Here is a 10,435-nt window from a genome sequence, read left to right as displayed (position 1 = left end):
AAAAAAAAAAAAAAAAAAAAAAAAAAAAAAAAAAAAAAAAAAAAAAAAACAGAAAAACAGAAAACCCGCCAAAATTTGATTGCATTATTTGCAGAAATTGAAGGTTTCATTTTGGCATTTTTCATGGCTATAAAATACATCCTTTGTTGTTAAAAATCATACTGTCAATCTGAAATCYGCTGGGCTTCCCTTTACCCTGAAGTCTTCCCTCTTCTGCTGGAGCGGGCTTGGAGCCTGTGGTGGCTGTGGATGTGGGAGATGGCACCATGTCTGAAGTGAAAAGCCTAAATCCAAGATTTTAAGTTATTTGGTTGATTCAAGCTCTTGCAATTTCTTCAAACTGTATTTGGGGAGCTGCCATTCCCTCCAGGTCAGAACTGTCTCTTGGCTGTGCACACGGCAGCCAGGGCTGCTGCAGCAGGGCACTTTCCTGGTTTGAGGCTCGTGGCACGCTGGACCCCTGTCCAGTCAGTGCTGATGTGACTGCACAGCAAACCAGGCTGGAGGAGAGGGAAGCTGTGCAGGGAAAGGGAGCTGACAGCTCCCCAAGGCTCCTGCTGGGGCAAGCCCTGAGCAGGGGGAAGCTGGGCACTTCTGCTGTCCTCATGAACAGGGCTCTGCTGGCCAGACCTGATCCTGGCGGGAGCAGGGCCATGTGGAGYAGGAGACCAACCCTGCTGTGGCATTGATGGGACAGGGACTGGCAGCCACAGGGTGGGGGCAGGCAGCTTTTTTGGCAACTGCACCGGTGCTCTCAGGCAGCCCCTCATCCCTCTGAACCTGGGGGACATGCCCCCACTGTCCCCTCCTGCTGGGTCCCTGTCCTCCCTGTCTCATTCACTTCCTCCTGAGCAGCTCGTTCCCATTGCTCCTCATCCCAGTGCTCCCCATGATTTAACCTTGTTCTCACAAAATCAAACCTATTCTGTTGTTATCTTCATAGAAGAGGCAAGCTTTTCTACCTCCTCTCATAAAATAAACCCTTGGCTCTTGAACCCTGATGGCCAGAGTGCTCTCTGGCATCCAAATGAGATACTGCTAGAGCCTTGTACCATWCATGGCATTAGTACTTCCCTAGCACTGCGGGAAATTCTGCAGTATTTTGGATTGGTTTTGCCTTTTAGAGTCCTGCAGTGGTGGTTCACAGTCATTCTGTGATTGTTGAGTGTACCCAATGTTTCACCCTTCTCTCATTTCCATCTTGCTCGTGAACTTTGAACTTTGTTCTGTGAAAAAGCAAAAAATCAGAAGTGAAACGGAGCAGTGCGGTGTTGCTGTCCTCGCTGAGCGAAACAAAGTCACTTCAAAGCATAGCTTTGCATGTTGCTTGAGAGATYTCCAGATAAGATGGAAAAAATTACAAAGCCTCTTTGCACTTCATGGTAGAGGGCCTGTCCTTACAGAAAACCAGCAAAGAGACAAACTTTCCCTTCAATTCCTGCAATTACAGCAAGAAATAAGATCAGTAAAAAGAGACATCCATCAGTCTTCTCCTAAATAAAATTCAAAAATGTATCTCTTCAATCTTAAGGGGATTTCCTTTGCCTATTTTTCTCTTGAGATGTGGTAACCAGAATAAGCAGATAAAAACCTGCCTTGCTTGCAGCAACTCCCCCTTTTTCAAACACCAGCTAAACCAGTTATTTCTGTGTAATTGAAAAGAGCTAGTTCATTAAGTTTACATGCAGATTTTAGCTGATAATGTTCTCTCCCTGGTGAAGGGTTTCTGAAGGGTTTTCTGGTCAGCCTAATGTGGTGGCAGACCTGAACAACAGCACAAGATAGTTGAGTTTTTTTCATTTTCCAGATTTTGATGATCACCACTTCCTTTTACAGGAAAGCAAAGAATTGTAAAAATGGCTACAACGGCAGCAAATACTCAGAGACAAACGATAGGYTGCGAGGAGTACAGTCTGTACAGCAGCCTGAGTGAAGACGAGCTCATAAAGATGGCCATYCAGCAGAGCTTGGAGGAGGACCCTGCGGGTCAGCCAGCGGCCCAGAGCCCCCAGAAGYCGATGGTGGCCCGTGCTGGTGAGGTGGCCACCCCGAGCCGTGCCAGCCCCCACAACCCTCCCTACCGCATCTACCCCTGGCAAAGGTAAGCGAGTGCCAGCGCCGGCTGTTCCCTGCAGAGAGCCCTGCCCAGGAAGGGAAAACAGGCTCCCTGTCAGCACACACGCTCTCTAATTAGCTGTGCCAGGCGGCTCCTGGGCGAGTCTGTCATTAGTGAGGGAGCCGGAGTCTGCTACAAATCCAGTGAGGTCAACAATTTATGTGCTCGCAGAAAGAGGAGAATTTGCTTGATGTTGTCTGTTTTAAGCAACAGATAAAACCAAAAAAGAGGCATGGCCACAAGGTTTCCTGAACAACAGAAACCTTCCCAAAGCTAGCTGTTCCTTTCCCCCATTGTATGCCAAGCTTAGATTTTGACAGAGAGGGAGCAAAGCATTTATTATGGGAAAAACATAAGAGAGGCACAAAAAACAGGTATATAAAACAGTGTGAGCAGACTACCTGTTAAACACTTCAGTTTTTAAACAATGTGGTTATTTCAGGTCAGTCTGATTTCAAGCACACTACTCTTAGCCAAGAGCAGATCCAGACACCAAATTGTGGCAGCAATGCTGGGCTGTGGTCACAGAGATCTCCCAGCAATTTCAAACCCAGATGTCATTCCCCTTTCATTTTATAAAAGGCAGATTCTCAAGGGGGAAAGGAATAGGTTCCAAAGTTACCTCCAAAACAAGGAAAAATATCCTTTTAATATTTTAAGTTACTTTAATTTTTCCTTTTTTAATAAACTGAGAGCTGCCAAAGTTCTGTTCCTCCTCCTTTTTCATAACTCCACCACCCTCTGATGCCTTGCTCATTACCCCTGGGTTGTTTGGTTTCCAGGGCTGGGAAACTGGGGACAATTGGATGAGCAGCAAGCATGTGCATAGCTGTGGAATCAGGATGCAGTGCAGCCAGCAGCCCTGCTCCCCCCAAAAGCTGTGGTTTTTCCCAAAGGATGTGGTTACTGTGCACTCGAACAGTCAGCTCTCCTGTAGGGACCCGAGGMAGGGGACAATAAGGGCTTCCCTGGCCATGTGGTCCTGTCCTTGTTGGAAGTCCTTGACACCTGCTATTTTGGCAAAAAGCAGCATTAGCAGTTCTGCACATTAACCTGTCCTGCCTTTGCCTCAGCCCAGCAGTGTTTGACCTCTAACAGGAGGGAAAAGCTTAGAGCTTGTAGCACCAAATCCATAGAATTGCTGAACTCTTCCATCACCTGGGAGAGCCAAGCTGGAAATGGAGCTGACATCCAGAGGCTCTGGCTCCTCCTCTGGCCCCACCTCTGACCCGCTTGCATTGCACTCCAGAGGTGACAAATGTCACCTCACCTCACTTTGTGCCTGCTTCCTGTGTGGTGGTGGTAGGGTTAACCACACTGTTGTCTTATATGGTCATTTGAATCCCCTGACGCTTCCTCAGAGGGCCAAAAATAAACTCGAGCCGAGTGAGCAGCTGAATCCAGTGCAGAGCAAGCCGTGGCCATCTGCTTTTATTCAAAGCCCTGAGCGGCAGGCGCTGTCGCTGCGTCTCTGTGGATGCGTGTCTCTGTCTCTGCCTCAGCATGACCTGTTTCTCCTACTCGGAGTATTTCTCCTTATTCCATGCCTGTCATCGCCACTCCAGATTGGCAGCCCAGCAGACAGGCCGTGCTCAGCCGTCCAGCTCGGGGGCAGCCTGGGGGCTCAGGCGAAGGTACGACAGCAGCCTGTCCGGCACATCCCAGGCCGTGTAAGTGTCTCCCTCTCCCTCTTCTGCTTTCCCCTGCGGTCCAACAAGCCTTGCTACCCGCTCTCCCCCGAGACATCTCTTGTGGGTGGTGATGGTGCCTGGTGGGGGGAAATGGCCGTGTTCATCTGGWGGAGGTCTCGCTGACACCTGCACATCACCCTCGCTGCACTCCTGTTGTTCCTTCCAACCTCACGGCTGCCCAGACCATGCTCTTGCAGGTGACCCACCTCAAATCTCCCTTGTTCTCTTCTCCCCCTTCATCTCTCTCCATCCCGCCAGTTCATGTGTCCTGGGGACTCTGGGTCAGTCAGGCTCTGAGRTGACAAGGACAGCAGGGAAGGGACAACTGCACTGTGGTTTATTTATACAGGCTGGCTCACTTATCAACAGCGTAGATGAGGCAGGCAGGTGCTGATAGTAAATGCATTGGCATTAAGTTCAGTGTTCAGCAATGGGGAAACGTAGGGGATAAATGTATCACAGTGTATAAAAGAGGTGRGAAAGTCCAGTCCTTTGAAGCAAGTATTTTATAAATGCTCCCAACACACCTGTTCCCAGCCCCACCTGTGCTGTCCTGCCACAGTGAGGGGTGCTTACTTGTCCAAGGAGGAAACCAGCTTGACTGACTGATCCTCCTGGACATGTTTTGCTGTTGGCAGAGGCTGCAAATGAGCTTGGTTGAACACAGTGATGGATGAGAAAAGCAGACAGTGGCCCAAGCTGTGTCCCAGTGCCTGTGTGTAGTAGAAATAACTACACCACGATGGGTTTATTACAGCTCTCTGCAGGGCAGAATAGATACATGCACCTGCCCTTAGCTATCGGATGACAGGAGGAAAGTGTTATAGCCAGCACTTCCCTGTGTCCTGCCTCTTCTATCTTTCCAGTTCAAACCTAGTTTAATCCATCTTACAAGTGCCTCTCTGGATGCACAGGTGCAGTGACTACCCTTCCACCTCTCTTCTTCCTTTCATCCCTCACCCAGCTCTACAATCTCCCCTACCTCTCCCTGCACCCTGGGTGATTCACACCATTCCTGGCCCTCCACTGGCATTGCACTCCCTGACATTGTGGAAGCCTCTTCCTGCTACATGAGGCCTGCCTTACCCCTGTCACCTGCCACCTTCCCTTGGCCACCCTGAAATTGCATCTTCTCACTATGAGCTGTGCACTCCTTGTATGCCTCTCCAATGCTCTGGGTGCAGCAGAAGGCTGCTCTTCTCCAACAGGTAGCTCAATAGAGTTCAGTCTTCAAGAAGGCTGATAAACTAGCCCTCCTCTGCTGCCAAGTAGAGCAAAACTATAGCTGGGAAGCCCTAGGAGAGCATGATGGCATGACTGTTTTATAGCCCTAGGCAGGGATGATATCACCTGGGGAAGTGTTGCTTTATGCTGCCTGCATCTCTCCAGGCTGTCAGGAAAAGGAGCTTCTTGAACCTCTCTATGCTCCACTGAACCTCTTCTTCAGCACTCAGAATTGACCTCACCATACATCTCATCTGCAAGGAGCATTTATTATCTTGCCTGTTGATCTCTGAAATGCAGTAATTCTTTTGAGTTTCCTATAAGGTTAAGATTTCATTAGATTTTCAGACTTCCTCCATAGTTTTAATATTTTTATTTTCTACATCTGATGAAATCCAGGCTGCACAATGTGGTGGGTTTTTGTAACAGCCAACTATAAGCCAGGCGGAAAACAGGGATTTCACATGTAGATTCATTAAACTTTCTGTTCTGATCTGGAATTTTCTTGGCTAAGGCATCAGCAGCCTGGTCCAGCAAACYCCCTCATCTTACTCAGGAATCATTTAAGGTCAAGGAACCCAACAGAAGTTTGCTTCATTCAACATCTGAGGGCTTAAGCAGAACAGTAACTGATTCGTCACACATTTTTAACCCTAGCACAGATCCGAGGTGCCCTCCTGCTTTCCCTGAGGTCTCAGATAATGTGATTTACCTTGCATGTGCTGTGTGCCAGCCCCATGCACAGACTGCTGCCRTGGCCCACCTGGCATGCAGTAATTCATTAAGCACCAGTAATTATATCATGTGCCCAAATCCTGAGGTCACGGCCCTACATGTGTAACATGAGCCTTTGCACAGAACAACAGATGTTTTCAGCAGCCAGAGGTGTTGAAAGATGAAGATCCCCCACCTCTGCCTCCTCCYAGCCAAACATGCCAACAGTTGCTGTGAGCTAACTTCAACAAAGTGCTCAATTTTCAACACCTGTATAAAAATCTATTTTATGTACACAACTATCAATCTTAGGTTGAGTCCTCAGGGTACTCGAAGCAGTGTGGAGATACAGCGGTGTCCCTGGGACATCCGGCCAGCAGTTATCAGAAGGTTGGTCCATTCCTCCTGGGAGGGCCATGGCCAGGACAGCAGCTGCCTGTTCTAGCTGTTATCTTCTCAGGCAAAATGCCTGGCCTTGTGTCCCGTATCTCTCCTCATTCCAGTGTTGCTATTTTTGTGACCCTACTGTCTTGAAATCACTGCTTCCAGCTGTAGAGAAGGAGCAAGCGGCACCAAGTACTATTTCACCTGTGAAATGGTGTCTTTTCCCATAATCTGGCACAAGTGTTGAGATAACCCGCTCCATTCCAGGCCCTGAATTTATGCTCAGAGCAGCAACTTGGTGACTTCTTGCAATGCTAATGTCAGTGTTCATGCCATAGATTGTGTACCTTTGGGCAAGCTGAAATTAGTGAGGTCTGTGTGAGTTTCGGGCTGCTGGTCTGTCCAGCCCCTACAATGCAATGGAATCCAGAGCTGCTCCTGTAATTCCCACTAAGTGCAGAGGTTGTACTAGTACACTGCTTTGTGAGGACTCCTGTGCTGACCTGCCCATATTTTTCTGTGTCTGATCTCACTCTATTGTGGTATTTTAAGCTTTCTTCCTGTCATAACTGGAGTTTCTGGTTGTTCCCATCATCACTAGCCAGCATGACGTCCATCACATGCTTTATTCCTGCCCTGGCAATGCTAATARTCTGAGACATGTACCTCTCTCCTGAGTTTCTCTGGCTTTAGAACTGCAAGTTTTTCTCTGTAGAGCCAGTTCAAACCTCAATTGCACCGGTGTTTCTGCAACTTCTTGTTTTCTGTCTCCGAAACTATAGCCCATGTTCATTTTTTTCAAGTCCCCATCAGAAGTGGTAAAGGGCTTCTTCCTTTTGTGGTGTTGGCTGTGCTGAATTTTAGCGATTTAATGCATCACAATAACAAAGCTGGGGCTGCCTTGTCCCAGCACAGCTCAGCTGGAGCCCAAGCAGAGCCAAGAGTGGAAGGCACAGCCCACCACTGCTGCCCACAAYGGGCAAGGGTCCAGCCTGCCTTGGCTGCAGGGTAGGAGCTCCCCAGCTGCCCACCTCTGCCACGCTGCCAGCAGCCCCAGATGGCGCGGAAGGAGGGTGGCAGGTCCTGCTCCAGGCACTGTGACCCAGGCACAGTGGCTGTCAGGCAGTGCTGGGMCTCCTGCTGCATGGGGAGACTCACAGGAGCTGTCACTGCTGCTCTGCAGTCGGATTGGGGTGCCCAGGTCAGCCCTGCTCTGCAAAYACTCAGAGAAGTGGAGGAATGGGTTGCTGCCCGGAGTGTGCGGAATGCACGCTTGGCACAGGGATTTGGGTAGAGGGATTTTTCCCAGTCCTCTCTGGATGAAGAAAGGAGAGCCAAGACCAACACCCCAGTGTTCACATGGTCTGACCAGAGCTCTCCCTTCCTCATAACTGGGCTGGCTAAATTCTGAAAACAGGATTATGTGAGTAAATATGAAGATATCTTCAAAATGCAAGAGTAAGATTTATTGATCATTTCTGTTAAAGAYACCTGCAAATCAAATCTAAAACTTAAGGATGAACAGTAATTCTCTTCAAAGTTGATCTCATTAAAAAGGTCTCATATGAAAGCACCATGCCACGTGGGACAATGAGCTGATGGAATTATCACAGTCATGGACTCTGCAATGTACAGAGCAAGGTCAGAGCTGGTCTTCCACAACTCCAGATATCTAAAATAGAAGTATTTCTGTCAGAAATTAGTTACACCTACACTTTCCTTACACTCTGATTCTTCTCATCTGCTGACAATGACAAAATTAGAGAAGAAAAATTTTACCTTTAGAGGCCCTATGGTGTCTCACTGTGCAAACACTTGCTATACAGGCTGCAGGGATTCACTATTTTGGCCAAATAAAACAGTCATGTTGCTGTAGAAAGCTTCTCAGCAATGAAGGAAGCAATAACCAAGTTTTAATCTTGTTTTAAAGAGAAATTGACCCTGTAGTGGCGGCAATCAAGGATGGAGATGAAAAAGCAGTATGCAACATGATGAAATCAGGAAAAAATCTTTCTCAGCCTAATAAGGATGGCTGGATACCCCTCCATGAAGCTGCATACTATGGACAAGTGGGCTGCCTGAGCCTGTTGCAAAAAGGTCAGTGAAGTTTAAACTAACTAATTGCAAAAGGGAAAAGAAGAACATGAACAACTAAAGGCCAAATCAGCAGTATTTCAATCCTAGCCWGGGGCTGTGTATGAAGCTTCTTTTCCAATCTCCCTGCCTGTATATTAATTCACCTTTTCTTGGAAAGTAGGTTTCCAGACTGAAGCCTCTAAAAGTGAGGATATTTGGGAGAAAGTGATATCAGGATAGATCCTGCCAAGTCCTGGATTTCTCATGCTAAGGCCTTGCAGCTGAGCTCTCTACTGTTGTGAGCTGCTTTGCTGCTGCAGCTGACAGGAATAACCCCACTTTCTCCTGGGGGGGGGATCCAACCCAGCATCTCTTTGCTGGTGCCTGAAGGTGGTTAATTACTGTAGTTTGTTTTCAAACTGCTGCTGAAGAGCAGCTGCTCAACAACTTTGTGCATCACTAGTGGCCAATGCCAAATATTTTAATCTAAACTAAAGACAGATTTAGATATCCAATCTGAGTTACAGTAACATTATAGTATATTCCTAATTTACATTGCTCATGAGAAAGGAAAAGAAATAAACAATAAAATTTTACTTAAACCCTCAAGGATTTAGAAGGGCAATGGTGCTGCAGATCCTTGTGCACTGCATGCCACAATGACTTTGGGCTCACCCTCCCTTCACAGCGTACCCCGGCACCATCGACCAGCGCACCCTCAATGAGGAGACAGCTCTGTACCTGGCCACCAGCCGGGGCAACCTGGACTGCCTGCTCACCCTGCTGCAGGCTGGGGCTGAGCCCGACATCTCCAACAAGGCCAGGGAAACGCCACTCTACAAAGGTGAGCAGCTGCTGTTCCAGGGATGCCGAGCTCTGCTGGCACCACCAAGGCAGAACTGCAGGATCTCTGGTGAAGAGGGGCTGAGAAGTCAGTGATAGCTCCTGTTTGCTACTGCCCTGTGGTAGTCGTCTATCTTCTGTGTCTGACCTGCCATGGCCTTTTAGCTCATCCTCAACAGAGACAGGGAGARCAGCTGTCTTGCAGCATGCAGGCTGTGCTGGGGTGCTAAAGGTGAGGGGTGAGATGCTCAGTGGGACCCTAAGCACAGGCTGTCTGCACAGTGTCCCAAATTTATAGAAAGCTGGACAGCGAAGGCTGTGTGCTGTGGGACAGTCTATATAATTATAAATCAGTGAAAGAGTGAGGTAGATAAGCTATTTAACGCAGACACATTATTTTGCTGCTGTTTGGAGAGAACACTTTCTTCCTTTAGGAGAAGATAGCAATACATAAATGATGTCACAAACGTTCAGAGGAGATGACCTCTTACACCTTCATGCCCAACCCCATTGCTCTTTCCATGACATTTTTTAGCACTCTAAAACATTAAAAACACATATTATTGTTTAAAACAGCAATCTTGCCTCCAATTTTGGATGCCTAGCATTAGAGCTGCTTTTAAAAAATGCTTTTGTTTTAAAATTCGGGTTTTTAGTAGAGCCAAGGAAAGATGTTTAGCTGTGCATTAAACACACAGTAGTGGCTGTAGTAGTAGTAGTAGTAATAGTAGTAGTGCTCACAGTAATAATAATCACAACAATGATACGAAAACATACTTAAGCCAGAGAAGGACTGTTAATAAGAATGGGGTAGCCTTGATGCRGTATCTGCTAGTCTATCCTCAAAAACAACAAAAAAGTTTAAAAAACTGTCATAGCAAAATAGTCATCCCTCATATGTAAGCAAATTAAATTCTGCAGAGCTATGGATAGGTAATTACAGAAATTTCTAATTACATAGTTGCTTTCAGTATATATGAAAGTATATATGAGTGACACCTGTTTATGGGGGAGGACAACATGGAGATATTACAAGGGAAGAATCAAAACCAAAAGGTGGGACCTCTCTGAGAAAAAGAGACTATTATTTGAAACAAATATCTAATTATTATGAAATGTGCTGGCCTCTCTTCTGTACATTGTACAACAACGGTTAATTGGGGTTTTTCAATGTAGCTACTCATCCTATGTACCTTTAGGCTGGAGTCCAACCGTTAAGGTGCATGGAAAGTCTCATGATTTGGGATTCAAAAAGCTATGGGACAAATTGGTAGAATAAAAATCAACAAAATCCTATTAATTATTAAGAAACTATCTTTAGCTCAGGATGGTCCTGACTTATAAATTGTTTCAGGCTGAGAAAGAGCTACTGAGACAGAGCTACTCA

General features: G+C 46.9%; 1 protein-coding gene across 4 annotated transcripts in view; it reads left to right on the top strand.

Moving 5' to 3' along the window:
* Positions 1-10,435, top strand: part of ASB2 (ankyrin repeat and SOCS box containing 2) — a 28,348-nt gene that overhangs the window by 509 nt on the left and 17,404 nt on the right. For 3 of the 4 annotated variants that reach the window (XM_057370642.1, XM_057370640.1, XM_057370641.1), the window contains exons 2-5: positions 1,837-2,101; positions 3,682-3,786; positions 8,060-8,226; positions 8,894-9,049. In XM_057370642.1, coding sequence (XP_057226625.1) covers positions 1,857-2,101; positions 3,682-3,786; positions 8,060-8,226; positions 8,894-9,049 — 673 coding nt within the window. In that variant the 5' untranslated portion in view covers positions 1,837-1,856. The remainder of the gene's footprint in view (positions 1-1,836; positions 2,102-3,681; positions 3,787-8,059; positions 8,227-8,893; positions 9,050-10,435) is intronic. The other variant, XM_057370644.1, reaches the window with a different exon arrangement.

This window comes from Malurus melanocephalus, unplaced genomic scaffold (assembly GCF_030028575.1).
Source record: "Malurus melanocephalus ecotype Western Australia unplaced genomic scaffold, MMel_1.1 scaffold_129, whole genome shotgun sequence".
NCBI classification, from domain to species: Eukaryota; Metazoa; Chordata; class Aves; order Passeriformes; family Maluridae; genus Malurus; species Malurus melanocephalus.
Note: the sequence above shows the minus strand (reverse complement) of the source record. Positions and strands in the feature narration are given on the sequence as shown.